This window comes from Colobus angolensis, unplaced genomic scaffold, assembly GCF_000951035.1.
Source record: "Colobus angolensis palliatus isolate OR3802 unplaced genomic scaffold, Cang.pa_1.0 Scaffold88, whole genome shotgun sequence".
NCBI lineage: Eukaryota > Metazoa > Chordata > Mammalia > Primates > Cercopithecidae > Colobus > Colobus angolensis.
In genome coordinates, this window is record NW_012122709.1 from 6,226,053 (window position 1) to 6,251,996 (window position 25,944).

The 25,944-nt window shown below is 39.2% G+C and overlaps 2 gene segments (V, D, J or C); both read right to left on the reverse strand.

Moving 5' to 3' along the window:
- LOC105503813 overlaps window positions 1-25,944 on the reverse strand; it is a 908,479-nt gene that overhangs the window by 713,402 nt on the left and 169,133 nt on the right.
- On the reverse strand, window positions 1,104-2,351 carry LOC105503800. The segment is given in 2 exon segments: window positions 1,104-1,959; window positions 2,079-2,351. Coding segments are annotated over 2 exon segments (393 nt in total).

Genomic DNA, 25,944 nt, shown 5'->3' on the forward strand with positions numbered 1-25,944 from the left:
AAAAAAAAAAAAAAAAAAAAAAAGGTAGTTTTAGAACTGAGAAATACAATATCCAAAATGAAAATCTCACAGTAAGGGCTCAATAGCAAAATGAAGATGATACAGAAAAGAATAACAACTTGAAAATAGATTAGTATAGATTACCTAACCTAACTAATTTTGACTTTGCTCCCCTCAGGAGACATTTGACAAATCTAGATACAAATTTGGTTGTCACAACTTGGGGTATGTAATGATACAGGCATCTAGTGGGTAGAGGCAGACCTTAAAATCAAGAAAAAGTTTGAAAGAAAAAAAAATAGAGCTATGGAGACCTAGTGGGAAAGTGTCCTAAAGGCTAAGTTTTAACTAATTGGTGTCCTAGAAGGAGAAGAGAAAGAGATTGGGCCAGAAATCATACTTGAAAGAAGAATGGCCAAAAACTTCCCAAATTCAAAGAAAGACAAACTTATGAATTTAAGCCCCAAAGAGGGTCAAATTAAAAGGAACCACATGTAAAAATAATAATGAAACTGAGGACAACAAAAGACGATATGATTTTACTTGCATGTATGTGTGTGTACAAATAGCAAATATACGAAGCAGCTAGAGAAAAACAACATATTAATATCATTGGGGAACAATTACTTGAATGACCATAGGTTTCTAACCAGAAAACATGGAAACCAACAGACAATGAAACAGTACCTTTAAAGTAAGGGGAAAAATGGTTGGCACAGAATTACAGACCCAGTAAAAATATCTTCCACAAATAAAGGGCAAATTAAGAATAAAGACATCTTCAGATAACAAATGACTAAAAAAGAGAATTACCAGTAAACCTACTCTAGAAAAAAATGCTAAAGGGAGTTTTTTAAGTTTGAAGGAAATGACATCATTTCAAACACATCTCCTGGTTTCAGAGGAAAACTTACTTTGGAAACAAGGATACCAGAGTTAGTAAACAGCTGTTAAACATGAAATATTTATTATTATTCCTAGTGAGTTTTATACAGTCCATAAAATTATTTAAAACAAAAATTGTACCATTATATGGTGTGGTTTCCAATATATGTAGCGTTAATATACATGAACTACTACAACAAACATCAGTGTTGAATAAAGAGACATATTATACAAAAATTTCTACATTTTACATAAAGAGGTACAACATCACAGAAGACCCTGGAGAGTTAGTCATATGTATTATAATCTCCAGAGCAACCACTCAAAAAATATGGAAATAAAGCCAAAGAAGTCCATAGGTAAAAATACTGTTAAAAATATTCAAATAATCCAAAAAGTGTCAGTTAAAAAAAAAGAACAAAAAAAAAAAGGGGTGGAACAGAAACATAATAATAACATAGTATACTAAAACCAATTACATCAATATACATTAAATTATAATTATCTAAACTTGCCAATGCAAAACCAGAGATTGGCATAGTGGATAGAAAGACCCTATATATAAAGCTGCTTAAAGGAAACACACTTTAAATTTAAAGTCATAGTTTAAAAATAAATAGATGAAAAAGACACAGCATACATCAATAAACATCAGAAACTTGGAATTGCTATTTAATATTACAATATTACAAGACTTCAAGGTTGAGTTCTTGAGTCACAGAAAGTCTCAGCATCTCAGGAGGTTTGTGTTCAGCTCCCCTGCAGTCTCAGGCACTGTGTCATTCACAGCACAGAAGTACTCAGCCACGTCGCTCACATGGGCTGAGGCTTTCGTCAGGTGGAAGGAGGTTTCACTCTTTTTAAATTCAGCCTCGAAACCGTTGATGCCTTTAACCAGGGTGGTCCCTGATGTGTACTTCAGGAGAAGCTGGAGTCCTTGGTTGGGGTATTGAACGTACCAGAAGAGATTTGGTGAAACAGGCGATGAGTAGTTGCACCTCAGCAGCACAAGGACTCCTTCAGAGACAGAGACCTGGCTGTCAAGCTGGGTCACAGACTGGGCTCCGGTTCCTCCTGCAACACCAATGCTGTGTAAGTAAAAGCAGCGCAGACTTCGCTAAGAAGTCTACTTAGAGGTAATTACAACACAGTCACATTTACAAAAGTAGGAAAAGGAATGGAATGTTACTCACCCAGGGTAAAAATCACCTTGAGCACTGGGACGAGCAGCAGGAGCATGGCTGAGCAGTGGCAACGCTGGAGGGCCCTAAGCAGGGCGGACAGAAGCCAAGGGCCCTGAGCCTCAGGAGCTAGGAGAAGTGGGAAAGTTGGGCTGGACAAGTCCCTTGCTTTGAAAAGTTTCCAAAACACAAAGAGGTCTTCCCTTAAGGAGTCTGGATGTGTTCTGACCTCTTGTTCTCGTCACAGCTCCCTATCTACACACACATCAGTGATCTACATCAGCCAGCTGCCGGGAGGAGGCTCAGTAGATGAGGATGGTCTGCAATGAACACAGATGCCTCCTTAGTGCAACGTGGCCCCCTGAAGGGCACACGTGGAACCACAGATCCAAGGAAGTGAACTGCTTCTTCTCATTTGAGAGATGTCATCTCAAAACCAACAGAAAGTGTTTCTTCCCGAATCCGTGATGACGTCACCTTCCGTAGAGTAAATGGTTTTAATTTTAAATACATGAGAAAGGAGAGTTATGTAGAAATAGAAGAGTAATTTACCTCACTGAGAAATTAGTCACAGAAGACAACGTTGTAGACTTTGGAAAACCATTGAGACACTTTATGTCAGTAAAGCCATTCATCAAGGAGAGGGGTGGTGATCAATTGTCTCAGTCTGGGCTGAGTCTCATATGGCCCTGTGCAGCTGGATGTGAGCATTACAGTGGGTGAAAGAGATTGTTCCTTTATTTGATTCTTTAAAAAATAAATTGGATCAGAGACTCGTACTTAAAGTCAGCCTGGATCACATGTCATTAATTAATTAATCAAAGCAAACGATTAAAGGCAAGAATTTTCTTTGTCCAGTGGAAAGTGTGGAAAAGGCTTCCTAATTTCAGGTCAACAAGTTTAATATTTGTGAACCTAGGAGAAAATAACTTAGTTAACTTATATTTAAAAAGAGAAAGTGAGAGTCCTATTCCAACTGTCAGTGTTCAGAATAGACTGATATATTGTGCCAAATTATGAGAATCTGACACTAAAAAAAATTAATGCAGTTTCTCTATCTCCACAATTAAGTTCCTCCATCTCTGAAGAAACTTGAACGGAATGATAAGTGAAAGAAAATATAACATATAAATAAGTGATTATCACAATAGTTAAAGAGATTTTTAAAACATAAACCTACATGAACTCAATACAGGTGGAAGAAGTGCAACCTGCAGACCAGAAATGAGAGGAACCTGTGAGAGGTATAGAAATGGTGAGAGATATTGATGGTGACGCTCAACAGAGCTAAGCAAACAGCAGTGCTGTGTGGGTGGGAGAAAAGGCACAGCAAACAAGAACAGACTGCCCTGTGCCTCAATAATAAAACGAAGCTTTTGAGCAAAAAGCCTTCCCCACCAAACCTATTGTGGCATAGAGATCATTGGATCCTAAAAATGCAATAACCAAATAAGGAGAAAAATCTCAGGTAAAATGGGATTTTACAAGGTCAAAACAAAAACTGCTTTCTGAATAGTCCATTGACTTGTAACAGCCTGAAATCAGTTTTCCCTTGGGCTTCTGACCTATTTCTTGATTCTGCCTATAAATTTTTTTATCACATGTAAGACAAAATTATATAGTCAGTTAAAAAATTTAAATGTTACCAGGGTGGACTTCTGATACAAAACTTCTAACTAAACACATGTGCTGTCCTCTTAACTCCCTAAAATTCCCACTGAAATGAAATGTAAAACTATAAGCACAATGACCTGAATCCATTAATAATAAAAGTAATAAAAGATTAAAGATATCACAATTCCCATGAGGTAGACGATAAGTGGATGCGAGCACACTGATGGATAAAACAGAGAGGGGAAAAGTCCAGGCCAGAATGAACTATGAGAAGATTACAGTGGAAATGTGAGTGGAGGGAACCTACTTGGTAGGACCCTGGAGAGGTTCTGGATTGAGAAAGAGAGTAGGTGATGAAGGGTGAGAGGAACAGAACACAAGAGAACGTAGTGAAGGTCCACATGTGGAATGGCTGCACTAGCCTCCCTCTGTTCTCGCCAACCTGCTTCTGTATTTGTGTATGAGAAGCATATGAAGCCAACTTGGGGCACGTAATCTTCATGAGAGTTTACATGAACCATCTGGGATGGTTTCAGTTTTTATTATCAGTAGTTAATAGAATTAGACTATTTTCAACGATATTAGATTCAGGGAACAAAGAGAAGCAACTTAATTACCGGTTCCCTCCTCATTCATCCTAGAAAGAAGCCTGTCAATTCACATGACAGGCCCACATACCCACACTACTGGCCAGGCACCCCATTCAAAAAGAAACCTTGTGGGGAACATGGACACAATGACATGAGGAGTCCATCCTGCTATCCAGTCCTTCATTCTTAAATACAAATTAATAACAAAAAAGCATTAATCATGTATAAATATAGATGGTATCTCTGTTGTTCTGTCTACATGTGGAAGCCCAGAGTCATGAACTGTAAATCATCAGAATCTTTGCTACCTGGACAGAAAGTGATGGATAGAATGTCATCTCATCATTCCCAGAAGCAACTAACATAGTAGAGTGGTTCTCTGGTCACTACTCTTTTAAAAATTCCTGAATTTTAGCTTTGAAAAAATGTTTTCTTTTATCTGTTTTTTATATTTATTTAGATGGTTTCTGTTAACAAGCACTTTAACTTACATTGTTTCAACTATTCAAAATTGGTCAGGCCAGCTGTATAAATGCCTTAAAATAGAGAGAGAAATTAAAATTCAGAATACAATTAAAGTTTATTATTTCTTGAATGCTGCCCACATACCAGGCAAGCTCCATGGTAACAACGAACACTGCTGATCCCCAACTTAGGTCTCCTTTCCCAGGACAGTGTAGCCATCCCCCGCCACTGTGAGTGTTGGCTACTCTTGGCTCACAGTTGCCCCTTTCCCTGGAAAGTTGACCTCTGCCAATGAGAGTCACGATTGTGCGGTAGCATATACCTCTACTCCAAGAAACAGCACAGCCAATTATGACTTTATTCTTACCCACAATAGGTCAGAGCAGCCTGACTCCCTTGCCTCAGGGTGGGAGGAATCACCCCTTTGATGCAGTTCACTCTCCAGAGCTCCCTATAAGGTCAGGCAGGATCAAGACTCCCACTGGACCATGTCCATGCTTAGCCTTTCCCCCATCTCAACCTGGTTTCCTCAATCAATTACAGAGAAAGAATTCCAAGTGCGGTCTCTACTTTTAAGGATCTCATCCCAAGGCAGTATGTTATCTCATTTAATACTGAAACTAATCCTGAAATATATGTAATATATAGCCCAATAAATGGACCATTAGTAACATAAATATTCAAGCAAAAAACACAACCCAGGTTCTTTCCAGAATGCCAAGAAGCCAAAAGGTGTACAATAAATGTGGAACTAAAATTTAAATGTCTTGATTCTGGTGCAACTTTCTGCTCTTCCTTACTGCCTTTCACATCTTTCTTCCAAGGCTTGGAAAGATTTGTTCAGTCTTTCATTCTTCAGATTAAGAATTTGAAGCAAATTTGGATTGAGTTGCATCCTTTCCATCAGTGACTATGGGAACAGCCCTGGACAGAAATCTTAATTCTCCATTTCTAAACTTTCCCACTTTGGGGACTACATAAACGATATCATGCCCAACAGACTACAACTTCACTTTTATAATAAAGTGATGTTCAAAATTTTTTCCTGTAATTCAACTTTTCATCTAAAAAGCCTTCTTTTCATCAGGCACAAATATTTTGCCCTAACTTAGTATACATTGCAGGGCAAATATGTATTGCTAGGTAGTCAGAGGAGGGAGGCATTTATATGCTCTTCAGTGTTTCCAACTCTCCTCCAACATTTGCTGAAACATGCTCCACACTAAATGGTCTCTGGTCACTGATTTGTACAGGTCTTTGTTCATCATAACAAAGCCTCTTGGTGTCTAGACTTCTTTTAGATACTTAGAGATCCTTCTCAATAAATTTTAAGTCATCCCAGCAGGGGCTGTGAGTATGTGACATATTGTGACTAGGGCTAAGTTTCCCTACCATCACCAAGCCACACTCAGTTACATAGGAATCAATATACTCTTCCACAAGGTTTTGAGTTCAATTCAGACTTTACCCAAAAATGACAATATAGACCCTCTCTAATCTTCAATCTCTGCAAATATCTAGGCATTTTTTAACCAGTTCTCACCCTCTCCCTCTAGTTCTTCCAACTACTCATCAAATGTGCCCTTATATAACTCAGGAGTGGCACTGCAGCTGAGACTGGAGATGGGATGAGGGTCCTATAACTAAAAGAATTTATGACTTACAGGATTTTCACAGTAGTTTGCCGATTTTTTTTATTTTGCATTTGTGTTTTTCTGTTGCATTCGTAAAGCAATGACCATCAAACTTCTTGGGTAACTAAATGGGGAAAGAATAAGATATTCTATGGACAGTGACAGAATATCTGTTATTGTATGAAAATGTTTTCCTGATATAAATAAAAAGAATCATAAAACCAATCTCATAAAGCAAAAATGTGGCATAAAACTAGAGTGGGCACTAAAATGTATACATTATGTAATATATGCACCTTGCTGTCTACCAATCATACCTAAATTTTAAAAAAAGGGAGGGAGGAAGTAAACTTTTAGAGATGATGGATATGCTTATGGCATAGATTGTGATGTATGTATGAAACGAATATGTAATCCTTCTGGTTTGTCAATGATCTCAAAAAAAATTTATTTTTTTAATCTCTCCAGAAGAAACAGAAAAAATATTTTAAAACTAAAGTAGAAAGAGAATACTGGAAAATATTTTAACCAGACCAAGATTGTATCTTTCATTTTTCTTCAGAGTCCCAATTATTTTCAGAATTATAGTAGTATTTTCCTAATCAATCAGTCCTCCATACTAGTGCTCTTAATTTCCACTTGAATCTAGACAGCAAAGACAACTTGACTGCCCTGCAGTCTAAGCTCTACATCAGGCATTCCTGGGGCACAGCAGGTTTGGGTACAGACTGCAGGTGTCTGGGGAGCACTGTGTACGCACTGCACAGAGGTAGGTGGCTGAATCACTGAGCTGGGAGTCTCTGATGAGCAGGGAAATATACTGCCTGGCTCTATTGAGCTGTGCTGTAAACCTTCCATCTTCGTTACCACTGGAGTATACGGACATCAGCAACTTAGGTTCTTTCCTGGAATCCTGTCTGTACCAGAAGAAAGACTGGGAAGCACTGTTGCTATAAGTGCAGTTGAAAGTGACAGTGGCTCCCTCTGGAACACTGAAGGGTCCAGGATCCTGCTCCACCTCCTTCTGTTGGCTCCAAACCCCTGTGAAAAAGACAGTGGTCAGACAGAGAAGACAAATTGGGAGGTAAATGCTTACTCCCCAGAATTCAAATCATCTTTTTACAGGCCTTGTACTCTCCCTTAGAGAAAAAAATTCAGGCTTTCAGCCCCCGGCCTAGGATAGAAAACATCTTGAAATATTGTACATTATGTTCCTATAGAGATGCCCAAACTTACAGCTTAACTGAAGCCACAGGATCACCAGTAAAACTCTCAAGGATTTCATCATTCTTTTCTGCCCTGGTTCACTGAGGATTAAAATTTTCAATCCAAAAAAAATGAACATAGCACAGATATTTTATTTCTTCCACTTTAGGAATCATAAAAGAATCTGTCCTACCAATTAGAAAAAAAGAGGTTCTTTTCACAACCCCTGGTATATCACCAACTCCTCCTCTTATCATCTGTCCCGTTCTCTCTCTGTCTTTCTCTCCTTCTCTCTCTCTCTCTCTCTGTCACACACATGCACACACACACACACACACACAGGAGCACTTGAGACCTTTCCTCAGGGTCCCTAAGAACACACTGCCATCTTGTGGAATCATGATAGTAATCAAAGATGTACTCAAAATGTAGACCTGTATTATGTGAACAAGTGGATGTAAAAATCTGACATATTAGTTAAATTAAAAATTTGAGAAGCAAATGCTCCAAGTCAATGTCTATGGGGGATGTTTATGCCTGTATGTGTTTGATATCAAATGGCAACTCTTGTATGAGTAAGAGCAGTTGTTTCTAATAGCCACTTTCCTACACTGAACAATCAGTCATGAAGCGTTCTATTACAAAACTTTGAGTGAGATTCTTGCAATTTAAGGAGGATTTCACACTACATAGCTCTTCTCCATGTCAGGCCACACATCCCCATATCATTCTTTTATCTCCAAGTTTTAAAGAAATTTCCTGTAATTCAAAAGAATTCTTTCAAAATAGAATGACCTAAAATCTAGCTGAACAAATATGATTTGAGCTCACAGCCTGGGCAACATTTTTTAACAAAGCCAGGGACTAGAGCTTGGAATTCGTCATTCTGCCTTACACCAATGACATGTGCATGTCAAAACAGTATTTATCTGGGCTGTTGCAAAAGAGATGGACCTACCTTCACTGTCTAGACTTTTATGTGCCTGTTCATTTGTCTAATTCCTCTTATTTCTTTTCTTGTTTTAAGTTTATATCTAGGAATGAATCTCCAAAATTTATGAATTTGGTCTTTCACTTTGCCTTTTCATCCTAACCTAAAAAGCAAACCAGATCTATGGAGGGTCAACTATGGAAGAAACTTAACTGGGTCTACAGAGTAACAAGCACAACAACCACTGTTCCTCCTCTAGTCCATAATCTTTGTGTCCTTGAAGAAGCTGGTGGTTGTAGGCCAGCAATGATGCAGGCTCTTGTCTACTCAAGAGCCATATAAACAGTATTCATCAATGATGGCCTGGGCAGGCCCTTCCCATTCCCACCAACAACTGCCACAGGAAATAGAATGAAGAGTAATATGCTAGTATTGAAATCCCTTTTTCCAGGAATGTATTGTACATGACAGAAATTACAAGAGCCACTTCTCAGTAAGCGTAAAAACCGAAGGAAGAGTGACAGCAACCCAAGAATGCAGTCACTACATTCTCGGAAATTTTATAAAAAACAAATATAACATCTAAAATTGAATGAGGACCACGGTATTTTCAGGAAGAAATCATCTTTTTAATATTTGTAACAAAAATAGTATGGGCAAATAAAGAGCGATATCAGTGCTAGCAAAATGATAGAATTTATACATCAAAGTTGTACTGCAAAACTTCTGTGCCTACTAATGTATAAATAACATATGAAACTCCTTCATATGCCTTAAGGACAGTGTTATGGCAATTAATCAAAGAGAAATCATAGTTCCCTTCCCCATTGGATTAAGCAGTCTTCATCTTCCATAGCATCAAATTTTCTAGATATGCCTTGTGGATGTCAAAGTATTGAAAGCAAGATCTTATTCACAGGCAATTTATCTTAAGATACTACTGTAAATGCTACTAATTTTGTGTCTGTTTGAAATACATAAGTTGTACCATTAAAAACAACAACAACAAAGGAAATTTTTATACACATGGAATACTCATTGTGTTCTCAGTATACACAGTGAGATTACTGTGTATAATTATCCACAATATAATTATAATCATTGTTTATGCATTAGTTTGTTAAATAATTTAGGGAAAAAGTGGGAGTTACAAACAAAAACTACAAAAATATTGGCTTTGTTCTTATCTATGTAACTACCTTTATGATTGTTCATTATTTTTGCATGGTTCCAAGTTGCTATCTAGTGCCATTTCTTTTCTGCCTGAAAGATTCCCCTTAGATTTTCTTGTAGGACAGATCTACAAGAGATGAATACTCTGAGTTTTTGTTTATCTGGAACTGCCTTAATTTCTCTTTTGTTTTAGAACAATAGTTTTGCCTGATACAAAATTGTTGGTTGACATTTTTTTTTTCTTTAAACACTTTAAATATGCCATCCCACTGCCTTCTGGCTTCCATGGTTTTTGATGAACAATTGACTGCTAATCTTTTGAAAGATCTCTTCTATGTGATTAATCAGTTATCTCTTGCAGCTTTCAAGATTCTCAATTTGTCTTTTTCTTTATTTTTTATTTTTATTTTTATTTTTATTTTTTTGCCTTTTCTCTACTTGGTCCTTGTTGAACTTCTTGGATGTATAGGTTCATGTTCTCCAACAAATTTGGTAAGTTTGGAGTCATGATTTTTACAAATATTCTCCCTGCTTTTTCCTTTCCTCTCACTCTGGAAATCCTGTTATCCTTATGGCTGTACTATTTATAATGTCCCACAGGTCTCTTAAGCTCTCTTCAATTTTTTTCCCTTCTGCTTCTTAGACTGAATAATTTCAATTGGCCTATCTTCACATTTGCAGATTCTTTCTCCTTCCTGCTATTGAGTCCCTTTATCAATTTTTTAGAAAATTTCCTCTTCATAGCCACCTCTCCACTCTGAGAGGGTTTTGAGTTATATGAATACAGAAAAGCCCTTTGAATTAGCCTTTCAGAAAACCACCTGAGAGGTCAACATGGGCATTATTCTTTGATAACAGGTCACTCTGCTTCCTCCAGCCCCAGAAACCCACACTGGGAATGCAGAATGCCATTTAAAGACTATTTTCAAGCCAGTGATGGAAAGATGGAGCAAAGGAAAGTTGCATGATCATAAATCTCTCCTGCTAGGTTGCAGTTACCTTTTTTGTTGATTAAATGTGTGTTTGGTTGCTATAAAACTTTCTGTGGTCTTTGGCTAGAGTAGAATGATTATAGTCTTATAGTTTCTGCCTTCCTAGTCAATCCTTTTCTTGGTCCTTTCGCTACGGAAAACAGGCTTTCTTTGGGAATTCTTTTCTGTACCCACTGGCATTGCCAGGTTACTGGCTATTCCTGGATGCCACTGGGTTGTATGAGGCAAAAGGAAACTCATGAAACTCACTGTTCTAGATTGTTCAGGTCCTAAATTTCTTAGACAATCTGGCTTTTTCTCTATACCTTTCAGAAACTTTTTATCTTTTGATTTTATATGCAAATGGTCCCTGACTTAACAATGACTTGACTTACGACTTTTTTCATGGTGCAGAAGCAATACCCAATCAGTACAAATTGTACCTTGTGTACCAATACAACCCTTCTGTTATTCTCTTTGGGTACTTTTTTCAATAAATTAGATGAGATATTCCACACTTTTTTATAAAATAGGCTTTGTGTTAGATTATTTTGCCCAACCATAGGCTAATGTAAGCATTCTGAGCATGATTAACATAGGATAAGCAATATTATGATGTTCAGTATATAAGATGTATTAAATGCATTTTATACCTACAGTATTTTAAACTACAATCAGTTTACTGGGAAGTAATCTCATTTCAATTCAAGGACCATCTGTAATATCCAGAATTTTTAGCTATATTTAACAGTAATAGAAAAAAGTACACCTTCTCTAATGTTCTAGAAGTGAAAGGCATGATGCTTCTTTCTTTCTCCTAACAGCGACCTTAGAACAGCCTGGTTGGTACACTCTCCAGGTAGCAACATGGTCAGAGTGGTATTAATATTGAATTCCAGTTCAGCCACCTATATTCTTTTCTTGGTTAAACATGATTTTACATCATGAAGATAACCAGCATTTATTTGAGTGCGCAGCTTTACAAGTTCCCATTCAGTGGTCCAGGAAGGCCAAGGTGGTGATTATGATGAATCTATGTAAATGTCATACAAATGCCTGTTCCTCTTTCTATTTATTCTAGGCAAATGATTTTGGTGTGACTGGAACTGACTACAAAAAAAGGCAAAGTTATAGCTACTAGAATGGGATGAACCGATTTTGTGATGGTGGAGAAAGAGCAAAAACACTGGCACCTAGGAAGGGAAAATCTTAGACTGGGAGGTGGAGGGTGGAGAATTAATTCACCCTTTGTATTCTAGGTCAAGCACCACAGCCTAGCAAGACAATTATACAGTCTGCTGGAGCCAAGTGGCAGCTGCAGTTGGCTATCCAATCTGCTATTGGTTTGTCATCCTCTTCCACATTCCTTGAAATAGTAAAACTCTTGTGAATATGGCCTCTCCTGAACATTTCTGCAATACATACATCAGTAGCAGCTTCCCAACATAGATTCCCCATCCTTCTCTGTGTACAAACACAGGAGTCCGTACAACTTTGTCTCAATCTGACTCGTACAAATGTATATGCTTCTCCTGATGTCTGAGAAGTCTTGGATTATGCCATGAATGGCTACAGAGGTTGCAAATACTCAATGACACTGCTTTCACAGCTTAACAAAAGTGATGGCAGCAGCGGGTCATCTGGAGTGGCCACTACCATCACAGCAGGGAGGCATGACTGGGGCTGCACACTCCATGGAATCAGGGACAAGCAGGAACCCCACTCCTTCTGAGTTGGAGCAGGAGCTCCCCGGGTGCCACTGCAGCTGCCCAAGCCACAGCTTCAGGGGCATCACTGTCCTCTCTGCTCAGGAGCAGGTGGGAGCCCTGCCCTTTCAGACACAGCTGCAACTTCCCAAGTCATGGCTACAGACCTAGGCCTCCCTAGGTCTGAAATCAGGAGCAGGCAAGAGCCCCACCCTTCTCGGTGAAGCTGCAGCCACCCAAGTCAAGGCTGCAGACCTGGGCCTTCTGCTCCATAGGGCAGGCAGGAGCATCACCCCCTCATGCTCCCTCTGCAGGCAGCTAGAGCCTCCCAAACAGCGACTGTGGACAGAGGCCTCTCTGTACTCTTGGGGGCCTGGGAAGGCCCCTCTGCCTTCACAGGCTCAGAGATACCCACTCCTGCTGCCTGGCTTCTCCTGTTGTCAGCACCCACTCTGATCTCAGAGCAAACTTGGGGCCAAGCCCAGGCACTGTTGCAGCACAGCAGAGTGTGCACACACTAGGGCAAGTGTTCACACACCAGCCTTCTGCCACTTCGACCCCCTCCAGATTTTGGGCACTGATGAGTGTAGGAGGCAAGCCAAGGGGGCACTTGCCTGAAGGCACTCCTTGGCACCTACTGTCTGGGCACCATGAATGACAGTAGGAGGCAGACAGGTTTCTGGGTGGAAGGGGCAGGTCCCCAGTGAGGCCACACCTACAGGCCAAGGAGGGCCTGAAGGCTGGGGGTTGAGCTGCCAGTCCCACAGACTGGAGTGGGAACTTGTGGTACCTTTTCTGGGCCTGCCCATGGCTGCCATGGATCAATTGAGCATGCACTTCCTCCCTTCTGAGGCCCATAAAAGCATCAGGCTCAGCCAGAACTGAGCAGACATCAGGATGACCAGCAGCAGAGAGGAGCTACCCACTCCAAGGATTCCTCTCTACTGAGAGCTGCAGATACTGGGACAACCAGCTGCAGAGAGGAGCTACCCACTCCAGAGCCTCCTCTCTGCTGAGAGCTACAAAGACAGCAGGACAGCCTGCCTGCAGAGAGGAGTTTCCCACTGCAGGGTCTCCTCTCTGCTATGAGCTCAACACTCATTGGAACACCCTATGTAAAGAAGCTACCCAATGAGAGTCTCCTCTGAACTGTTCTATCACTTAATTATGCTCACCCTCCACTTGTATGTGTACCTCATTCTTCCTGGTTGCAGGACAAGAACTTGGAACACATCAAATGGTGGGGCTAAAAGAGCTGTTCCACAAACAAGGCTCAAACATGTCCCTTCCTCACCACATTGTGGGTAAAAATAAGGAGAGAAGTGCTGTGGCCCTTTGGGAAGCCCAGACCTGGGAGTTCCCCAAGTCAGGGCTGTGACCCCCCTCTTTGGGACCCTATGGTTCCTGGCATCTCCAAGCTTTCAGGTGCCACCGTGTTCCCTAGTGCCAGCAGTCAATGCTGCTTGCAGTGCAACTGGTCCAACCTCAGCCTCATAGAGAGCTGGCACCCATGCCAGCACTGCCTACCTCACTGCAGCAGCCAGCATGTCTGACTGAGCAGTGGCAAGACCCCACACTTGCTCACACATCCCTCACTGCTCTATGCCTAACTCGCCCTTGGCAGGCATGAGATCCAGGCCAGTAGCACGAACTGAGTGCAGTCTGCCAGGCCAAGTGAGTGGAACAAGCCCAGTAGGCCCATGCAAAACTTGAGTAAAGGCACCACCAACCACAGAGGTTTCTGGTCAGAAAAGCAACACCCCAAGGATCCTATGACAAAAGTGATATAATGCTGATCCAAATCAAGTTCAACAATAAATTCCAAACTGGATTAACCTGTTGGGTTAACTGTTAATCTGTTGGGTTAACCTGTTGGGTTATGCTTATGTCTGGGAATAGGTGGGACAGAACATCTTTCCATTGGGAATGGTGGCTGCTTTTTGGACTCCTTTTGACAATTAAAACAAAGATGAGCATGTCAATCTAAACTTTCATGTATAACAGATAAGAAATTACATCCTAGCTATCTGTAGGGACTATAGATATTTATTGGGACTTTGTCACAGCTGTCTAAATGGGTGAAGTTAATGTTGCAGATTGGTCTCATTCTTCTGCTTAGAGTTCTGCTGACAGTAGCCTTAATTAAACATTGTTTGAGGCAAATTCAATGTATTTGGTCTCAGAACCTCTGTCAGTAAAATTAATCAGAATGGCTTCTGGAGTGGCCTACTCATGAAAAAATTTCTAGAAAATAACACGATGTAAGAATATATAAAGTGGATATTGTTAAAAACCAGACCATCCTTAATCTCTTATACTCATAAATGTCTTGCTAGGTATGCCAATGGTTTAAGACCATGACCACTCTACCTGACCACTTTCCAGAGTTACGCTTGCAGCAAGCAACCTTGAGGGGTGAGGTACTGTTTCCCTCTGAGACAAAGAGCAAGTTGGTTTACTCTTTACTATAAAAGCAGTGAATTCTCCAAGCTCAGAATTCCTCAGTTATGATACAGTACCACTTCAAACAAAGTATTCATTAGCACACAAGCACACATATCATCTTTTTTAGATTTAAGGGAAAGAACAACTGAAATGAATATACCAATGTTTATGCTGTTTGCTGTGTCATGAGTAACAGAATCCTTTGTCTCTAAGTAGTTTCATGTCTTTACTGTAGCCTCAATCAAACAAGCTTAGTAACTTATAAGAAGGGAAAACATCCAAAACCTGACAAATCCCTCCTCTCCATTATAGTGAAGACTAAAGACTTGAATTACCTTTTTTTTTTTTTTTTTTAGACAGAAGAAGTTTCACTATATTGCCCAGGCTGGACTTGAACTCCTGGACTCAAGGGATCCTCCCACCTCAGCTTCCTGAGTACCTGGGACTGCAGGCACACACCACCACATTTGGTCTGAATTACTTTTGACAACATTAAGTTTCCCAAAACTGGTCTTGAATGAACCTTTTTTGAAGGACAAAATGTATAGCCCCATATGGGAATTAACTATCACATCTGATCAAATATTTGATCAATTTTCTGATGTTCTTTAATAAAATAAAGACTCATTCTGAGATATTAGTGTTATAATCTCAGATAACCATTAATCTCATGATGAGCCTAACAACCACTACACAGAGTACAGTCATTATGAACCAATAATAATTTAACCACAATAATTATCTTTAACCTGACTTTTAAAAAAAAACCTAACCTTCTATAAAATGTCTCTACTTACTCCAATTATTTGAATGTGTTTCCTGATGCAATTTTTCTCTTGCAATAATTTGAGATTAAACTTTGACATATGTATATCATTATTTGATTTGGGAAGCTGTTTTCATACTTTCCAGCATCTTTTAAGTATACCTTTTTTCTCTTTCAGGTACTTTACTGTGGGATTATGTTTAGAGTTTACTCAGTTCATTCAGATTACACCTGACGTCAGTTGAGTGAGGACAGGCTGAGACCCTAAGTTGATCTAGTTATTTGCCAGAGTTCACTGAGCATAGGAAGGCCTGGTCCTGAGACAAGGGGTCAGCATGAACAGAACTCTACCACATATCTGAGCAGGGAGCACATACACGAAGTTCAGATTTGCTAGGGTGGGAGTGAGAAGAAACAAAAAGGAAAAAAGAAAGCAAGGCCAAGCAACATTCATTTATTCATTCTGTATATATTTCTTTTTTATTTTATTTTTCAAGAGATGAGGTCTTGCTTTGTCACCCAGAGCTGAAGTGCAGTTGGCACCATGATAGCTCACTGCAGCCTCCAACTCTTGGGCTCAAGAAATCCTTCTGTCTCAACCTCTTGAGTAGCTAGGGTGGCAGGCGCGTGCCACCACACTTATCTATATTTTATTTGTGTTTTTTGTAGAGATGAGGGTCTCACTACATTGCCCAGGCTGGTCCTTAGCTCCTGACCTCAACTGATCCTTCCACCTTAGCCTCACAGAGTACTGGAATTACAAACGTGAGCCACTATGCTCAGCCACATGCAGAAGATATTTTTTCACGGACTACTATGGGTCAGTCACTAAAGGTAGGCACTAAAGGTAAAGGTGTGATTAAACAAACAATATCCCTGACCTCATAGAAGTTGTATCCTGATTGGAAGTTTAGGCAATGAACACATTGGCACGTAAATCAACATTATCACTAGATGTTATAATTATTACCATAAGGAAATAACTAGGGTTTTATGATAGAGCTATGGCGAGCGCCATGGATTAGTCAGGAAGATCAACAGAAGTCAGAAGGCTTTATCTGTAGTAGTGTACTTGAGCTGAGACCTGAAGTGTGAAAATGAATTGGGCTTGCCCATATTTGGAGGAACAGCATTTCAAATGGACGAATTCGACTAAATGTGGAAAAGAACATCGCAAGTTCAGAATACTGAAAGGAGAATAGTGTTATTGGTACACAGACAGCTGGGAGAGTTAAAAGGGGAGATTGAAAAGGAGGTTCCCATGATACAGATCTTTGTGTATCACAGCCTGAAATTTGCATTTTATTCTAGAAGCAATAGAAAACCATTGAAGCATTTTTGGGCTGGTAGAGACAGCTTTTACTTTATATTGTAAAAAATCATTCTGGCACCCCATCAAATGGGTGCATCTCAAACTTTTAAGGATAGAGTCATGTGGTTGTTCTGTTAAAATGCAGATTCAAATTCAGTCAGCCTGAGATTCTGCACAAGTTCAGATAGTGCTGGTCCACACTTACAGTAGGAACGACATGGAGAATAGATAGCCTTGAAAGAAAACAGAACATTAGAAGATAAATGGGATCGTGACAGTGTTTTTCAAAGTTTTTCTTTAACATATCTTATTGTATGAAAAGATACTTATGTTGTGTGAAACACTCTTATTCTGTATGTTTTCTAATTCTGTTTTTTTAATAACAAATATATAACTTTATAGAGTAAATGAGTTAAAACATTTAACAATTTTACCTGGCAAAGTGGAAACTTCTTTAAAGTAATAATGTTCATAACAGGTAAAGAAAGTGTGGAAAACAGAAAGCATTACATGCTGTGGTTGAAATCACAATTTGGTGAAAAATTTCTTCCTGGAAATTAGATATGCAGTGTTATGTGTTTTCCCTATTCACCCAACTCCATTCTGTTAAAGCTGCAACTTTAATGATGTTAATAAAAACATTGTCTATAATACTGTATACTTAGAAACAGTATCAAAAAGTGATTCCTTTTTTAAAAATAATCTATATAATGAAGACTAGACTGGCATTTAAAATTATATCCTCAACATATGATCCCTGGCATGGAAATATCTATAATATAATGTTGAGAGAAGCGAGCACGTTAAATAAATACTGGGGACATTATCAGCCCCATTCATAGAGAAATGTAGTTGCATATGTGTACAAGATAATTTGAAAAATAGTAATACTTGTTACTTCCAGGTGATGAAGTTATGAGAATGCTCTATTTTGATAGATATTCGTATCTTCTAATTTATCTAGGTTGAACATACACAATTAAATAAAAATTTTAATTTAATTTAAATATAAAACACACAACTATTTTCTTCAAACTCTAGATACTGCTTTGCATCCTTGGTGGAAGAAGCAACTGACAAGGGATCATAAAGCCTAGACTCTACTTCTAGCTTTCATTTTACCGTAAGTCATGCTTGAGTAAATGATGCCATACCTGTGGATCCAAATTCTTTCATTTATAAAATGAGAGGTATGGGCTGGAGCAGTATTTCTTAAAGTGTGATTGATACAAGAGGTCCTATTAGGCAGTGTACAGACAACCTTTTCAATTGTTACATATATGACGCTATTTTAATTTGCACTGGGAAAAATATAACCAGCACTTTAAATATATTATTTATATAATATACATGGTTTCACAGATGGTATCTGGTAAAATGAAGACAATTTTACACAGTTATTTTTAAAGTCTATTTAACATAAATGTTAATTTAATATTAAATTAAGTAAATAATGGTATAGATGCTACATAGATACCAAAAATATCATGAAGATATGATCAAATGGGTAAAATGTTCTTGTTGAGGGTACAGCCTGGAGAAAACTTGCTTCATGGACTCAGAGCCTGCACCACAAAGGGGTCTGCCCTCTTAAAGAGTAAAGCAGTGGAAGGAATCTTCAGGCAAACAGGCTCAGAATCTGTGCAATCTGCATTGAGGAATGAAATTTCAATAATAACAAAAGGAAATTTAATTTAGTATAAATTCAGATTCATGACATAAGAAAGATGCATTATCCTTCACTTCTGTTTTGAAGACAGAGGTCATAAAGAAAGTTCCTTCTATATATTAAAAAAAAAAAAACTTTCACTCCCACCTGCAAGGCCAGGCCTGTGTCAAGGATGCCGGCTGCAGGTTGTGGCACAGGCTGCAGATGCTGGGGAGACACTGCCACAAAGCACAGAAGTAGGTGGCTGAATCTCCAGGATGAGAGTGTGGGAGATTCCAAACATTATAAAACTTCTCTTTTCCAAGCAGTTCTTTAAAGTATTTGTCTCCCTGCTCCTTCTGGCTTGATTGAATTAAGGTCAAAGACACAAATCCTCTCCCTGGATCCTGCAGGAACCAGTGGAAATTGAAGAGTGTTCTCACCTGATAAGTACAATTAAGAATGGCATGTATAGCCAGGCGCGGTGGCTCACGCCTGTAATCCCAGCACTTTAGGAGGCCGAGACGGGCAGATCACGAGGTCAGGAGATCGAGACCATCTTGGTTAACACGGTGAAACCCCGTCTCTACTAAAAATACAAAAAATTAGCCGGGCGAGGTGGCGAACGCCTGTAGTCCCAGCTACTCTGGAGGCTGAGGCAGGAGAATGGCGTGAACCCGGGAGGCGGAGCTTGCAGTGAGCAGAGATTGCGCCACTGCACTCCAGCCTGGGCGACAGAGCGAGACTCTGTCTCAAAAACAAAAAAAAGAATGGCATGCATTCCTTCCTGGATACTCAGGAATGAAGGACTCTGCTCCAGTGTATGCAGTCTATTCACCCCCGTTTAAACAGAGAACCACTGACAGAGGACATTCATTCACGGAAGTTCATTTGGAAGATATACTCTCTTTTCATAGCCCCCACAGGTGAGCACTGAGACCCTGATCACCCTTCTATAACTTCCAGACTTGTAAAGAAGATACTACAGTCTGCTCTTTTTTATGATATTTCCAGAGCCCAGTAACTCACCGCACAGCTGCCAGGAGAAAATCAAGAAGGAAACTCCCAAGGGCTTCTCCATTTTTATCACTCAGACTCAGTGAGGTCTCTGGCTGGGATCTGGGACCCCTCAAACACTCTCAAGCCAAATGTCTGGTTTCTCTGAGTGAATATTCATAGTTCTTTGTTGCAGGAAGCTGAGAGTCTCCCCATTCAGCCAGAAACAAGATTTACTCCCCCGTGCACAGATCACACAGCTCCTCCTGATCTCTGAAGAAGTAACATGGAAAAGGACCCTGGCAGGACCAGGTGCTGATTCTCGGTCAGCTGCATCTAGCGTTTGTCCCCTAGAGGTTCCTCTTTCCTTTTTCCTTCTATAATACTTCCTGGGTATCTACTATGTATGTACAAGTTATAAATTAAATAAATTAAAAAGATTTCTCCCCCAAACCTAGAAAGGTTATTTTCTCTCCTTTCCAAAGCAGAGCTCTGTTAAATGAGCTCCTGGGTATGGATCTAGTTATTGGCACTGGAGGTCAGTATAATGGTGTTATATCTGAGTCCTGCTCCATAAAGCTCAAGTGAATTCATCATAGAATTTACACTAAGTTACACCAGAAGCAAGAAAGCTTCATTTTCTGTGCAGAAAACCTATGAGATAAAAACAAACAAAAAAGCCAATACTGTCAGTTCAAACAATTGGATGGGATAAGGCCCATGTGAAATAAAGGGTGACTCTCGGCCATAACCATAGTAAAAGAATATAATCAAGAATATAATCAACAGAAGGAGAGTGGAAAGGTAAACCTTAATCTATACTTAAAGTTTCTTATTGTCTTATTTTAAATTACCTTTGTTGTATCATTTATGTCCAAGAATAGCTACCATTAATTTAAAAAATGTTTTCTACTAATGTAATTCAACCATTTAACTAAATTCATTTAATTTAATTCAATCCTTATGAACATGCAATGTATGTGTAATTACCATTGATGATGTATAGGTGCTCTGAGGTTATGTAATTTTGTCCAGGGTAATGCAATTTAGTAAGTGATAGATAAGCATGTCAATGCCTATGCCTTTTAATCACCATGTGAAACCTGCAAACTAAACTAAACTAAGCAAGCAAGGAAAATGCCTATATTGGAATGCAAACTTCCCAAGATATTCCTGTAAAAGAAAGTGAACACTATAGACAAATATAGACTCAAGCCTCGTGATGGAAGGTCTTTTGTGTCTGCATTTATCTATTTTGTTTATTACCCTACTCCTTCTACCTACAAAAACACCCGTCACTTATTTGTTTTTTGTTTCGTTTTGTTTTGTTTGAGATGGACTCTCATTCCATTGCACTTGCTAGAGTGCAGTTGTGCAATCACAGCTCACTGCAACCTCCGCCTCCCGCGTTCAAGCTATTCTCCTGCCTCAGCCTCCCTAGTAGCTGGGATTACAGGTGCATGCCACCATGCCTGGCTAATTTTTGTATTTTTAGTAGAGACAGGGCTCCCTCATATTAGCCAGGCTGGTCTCAAATGCCTGACTTCAAGTGATTCGCCCACTTTGGCCTCCCAAAGTGCTGGGATTACAAGCATGAGCCACCGCATCTGGCCCTATTCTTTGTTTAATAAATAATTGTGTAATGAACAAATTCAATGTGTGGCTGTCCTTCAAGACCTAACTAAATTTGCTATTCCCCATGATACTTTCTCCTATCTTTTCTGCCCCACAGTGATCGCCTTCTGAGAATACCCTTAAAACTTATTTGTCCACATACTTGGAATTTTACCTATTGATTCCATTTTCATGTATTTTATCTTTTTCCTCAATTAATTTATAATTACTTACACAAGTCTGCTATAGCAGCAATCTGAACTTTAATTTCTTCACTCTAAAGACTTGAAAGGAGATACAGGACAGGAAAAAATATATGGCTACTGAATATATCTAGGTTTATTTTTGCTCCAGAATTCAAGGCATTTTGATGTCTTGACACTTGAGCAATCTCCAGACTAGTTACAAAGAACAGTCCAGGTCTTGGATTCATTTATTCACAAATTATCAATTCACTAAGCTTGGAAATGAACTTATTTGCAGGGCTCATAAAGATAACAAATCAATCTTATTCAACAATATCCTGAAATGTGTGATCATCTTTAAATATCAATTCCTGTGAGTTTATAGTGACAGATCAGTTGCAATCCTTTACATTTTTTAAGACGTTTGTTATTTTTTAATAATCTTTATTTCGACAGAAGAAAAATCCAAGAACTATAGAAAATTAAAAGCACAGAAGACAAGGAAAGACAAAAAGTAAAAACATTATATTCCCACCATACAGGGATTGCCATTTTTAATATCTTGGTATATATTCTTCCCGTTTTTTACAGTTGATATCTGCCTTTTAAATAAGTACTTTTCTCATCCAATTCTCAAATTGTATATACGTTTCTCTAATTGGCCCAAAAAGAACTTCACAGCTAATTTTTGCAAACCGGAGTTCACAATTGCAGGTAGGCATTCTGTCCCTAAGTCTCTTTTCTAGAACACTGATAACCTAAAAGCCTGGCACAGTTGTTCTGCTGCCTGGGAGTGACTGTGCCTGCCAGGATCCCCTGGCCTTCCAGTGTCCGCTAAAAGAGCAGTTGTGGAAGGTGATAAAGAGTTGGTGCAGCACCTGGACAGATGCCTTGATCTGGAGCATAGCTAAATGGGAAGAGCAGATTTATTCTCACAGGATGCTTTCTGAGAACTTGAATAGCCATGAAATGACAACTGAATGTCTTTCAGGGGAAGGAAACTTCTCAAGGTATTTCCATCAGCCACATCTACTTGTTGCTCTTTCACTTAGTCGACTTTCTGCTGATAGGTGTCCAGATCACAAACCAAGCTAGTCTCTCCCTTCCAACCAACACTGTCATCTACTTCAGCAGCAGTAATACAGCATGATGGACTGTCTTGCCCTCGGGAACACCCAAATGTAGCAATTCACTTTGTGTGTTGAGTGAGAATGTCTTTATCCTCGCTTGAGGGCATGTATCCTACTTGAGCCTATGTAGAACTCTAGGCTCAAGCTCACACTGAATCATGTCTGAGAGATAAATATTCACTCACTTGTGAAATTATATTCTGCAAAAAAAAAAATGGTCTACTCCAACTCCTATGCCTCCTTGACAACCTCCAGGTGCAGGTTTACATACTGGCTTCAAGTGCCCGGGGAGCACAGTGCGCTCACCACACAGATGTAGGAGGCTGAATCGCTGAGCTGGGCGGCTGTGATGTGCAGAGAGCTTTGCTTGGTGTCTGCATCCAGAGTTGCTGTGTACCTTCCATTCGACTTTGTGTTCTCACTGAAAGTCATGATTGTCAGGGAAATGGGACCTTTCCCATTATCTTGCTTATACCACCTTAAGTTACTGAAGGGGCTCACTGTATAATTGCATTGAAGAGTGCAGTTCTTTCCCTCCAGGATGATAAGGGACTGAGGACTCTGCTCCACTTGGTTTTTGCCACTTCCCTCTATTCAGAAAGCAAAGTGAGATTCAAGAGATCCATTATCCAGTATTAATACTGTCTAATTTGCATCCCTTCCTTACTCCCCACAATGAATCCCAAGTGAAACAGAAAATGGTCCCGTTTTCTCCCTTCCTCCTATCCCAGTGGCCTACCCCTTCACCCCAAATCTTAAGAAAATATTCCCTTGACTTACTCTGTTAACTTTGCTAAAACTCTCCACTAACTTACTATAAAAATAAAGCCACAAAATCACCAAGCAGGTCCTCAGATGCTTCTTCATTTTTATTTTGCAGAGATCTGCTCCCACAAGTTGACTTGTGTATTCAACATCTTCTATTTTTCTAACACTAAACAAAAGGTTCCTCAGAGAGTATCCCTAGCCAATTAGAGACCAGGCTTCGCTATCTTACACATACTGCACATTCAGACCTGCAGGCGGGGCGAATGCAAATACTGCCATCTTGGGGTCAGAGCTACAATTGCTTACAACTTCTGATTAAGCTTTTGTCCTCCTCACTATTTGCAACATAATATAGACGATAAACCCCTTTATGTCTATATCAGCACAGTAGATTAGTAATTTAGACATATATTTGAAGCTCTGCATTCTGGCTCTATGTGATATTAAATAGGAGATTTAAGCCTTAGCTTTCTCTTCTGAAAATAGGTATGATAACACTTACCTAAATTTTTTTTGAAAGATTGAAAGATTGAAAAGAGATGATTCATGTAAAGGCTTATTGTAGTGACTAACATGAACTTAGCCTTCAACTGAAATATAAATTCCCTTAGGATAGGGACTTTTATCTGTTCTATCTCTGCTACATTGTCAGTTGCTAGAATATGGCCTGTCAATAAATAGGCATATAATAAATTTTTATTGAGGGAATGAATAAATGATAGTTTTGTTCTGGTAATGACAGAGGTATTTTTATTATTCATTTTTAATTCAACAATTATTTTTAAATGCCTACATTTTCAGGTATGATGATAAGTGCTGAGAATAAGCAAAGTCCCTGCACACATGGGATTACATTCTAATGAGAGGAAAGAGAGTATTTGAGCATAGATGCAAGTGACTGGTAAGTGTTGAAGCTTTTGAAAATTCTCTTCTGATTGTTTCTATCTTCTCAGTGAAATAAAAAGCTTATGAACACTTGAGAGTGTAGATATATGAGGAGTTATTTTAAGTTTCAGATTTAAAGCACAGAGAAGTTGAAAGAATGGAAATAGATATACCAGAAACAATAAAAAGAAAGTTGGTATATTATACTTGTATAAGCAAAGTAGGCTTTTGGAAAAGATTTGCTAGAGGTAAAGATTGTGTGATGGCTAATTTTATGCATCCACTGGGATAGGCCCCAGTACCCGGATATTTGGTCCAACATCAGTCTAGGTGTCACTGTGAAGGTATTTTTAGATGAGATTAATATTTGAATCAGTAGACTCTGAGTAATGCAGATTTTCTGCATAATGTAAATGGACCTCGTTCAATCAGTTGAAAGTCTTAAGGGAAAAATACTTAGGTTCTCCAAAGAAGAAGAAATTATGCCTCCACACTTGTCTCCAAACTCAAACTGCAAAATCAGTGATTCCCAGGTTGTCCAGCCTGACAACCTGCCCTGCAGAAGTTGGACTTCCCAGCCCCTAAAATTGCGTGAAACAATTCCTTAAAATAAATCTTTCTATATAGATAGATAGATACAGATATAGATATAGATATATACATATCTATATCAATACAGATAGATATATACAGGGAGTTGCATATTAGACATCACAGTCTTAAATCTGCATGAATCTAAATAATATAGATCCTTTGTTTGTTTTATATGCTTTTGTGAACAGCTGCTTTTCTTTATAATGAGATTACTTTTTTTTTTAACTTTAAGTTCTGGGATACATGTGCAGAACATGCAGGTTTGTTACATAGGTATACATGTGCCATGGTGGTTTGTTGTACCTATCAACACATCATCTAGGTTTTAAGCCCCACGTGCATCAGGTATTTGTCCTAATGCTCTCTCTCTGCTTGCCCCTTACCCCTCAAATGGCTCCAGTGTGTGACGTTCCCTCCCTGTGTTCATGTGCTCTCATTTTTCACTTCCCACTTGTGAATGAGAACATGTGGTGTGTTCAGTTTTCTTTTCTTTTTTTCCTCTCTGTCTTTTTTTTTTTTTTTTCCAAACAGAGTTTTTTCTCTTGTTGCCCAGGCTAGAGTGCAATGGCATGACCTCAGCTCACTGCAACTTCCACCTCCCAGGTCAAGCGATTCTTCTGGCAGCCTCCCAAGTAGCAGAGATTACAGGTGCACACTACCACTCCCAGCTAATTTTTTGTAATATTAGTAGACATGAGGTTTCACCATGTTGGCCAGGCTGGTCTTGAACTGCTGACCTCAGATGATCCACCTGCCTCGGCCTCCCAAAGTGCCAGGATTATAGGCCTGAGCCACTGCGACTGGCTGGTGTTTGATTTTCTGTTCCTGTGTTAGTTTGCTGAGAATGATAGCTTCCAGCTTCATCCATGTCTCTGCAAAGGACATGAACTCATTCTTTTTCATGGCTGCATAGTATTCCATGGTGTGTATGTGCCACATTGTCTATATCCAGTCTATCATTGATGGGCATTTGGGTTGGTTCCCAGTCTTTGCTATTGTGAATAGTGCCGCAATAAATATACGTTTGCATGTGTCTTTATAGTAGAATGATTTCTAATCCTTTGGGTATATATCCAGTAATGGGATTACTGGGTCAAATGGTATTTCTGGTTCTAGATCCTTGAGGAATCACCACACCATCTTCCACAATGATTGAACTAATTCACACTCCCACCAACGGTGTAAAAGCATTCCTATTTCTCCACATCCTCACTGGCATCTGTTGTTTCCTGACTTTTTAATAAT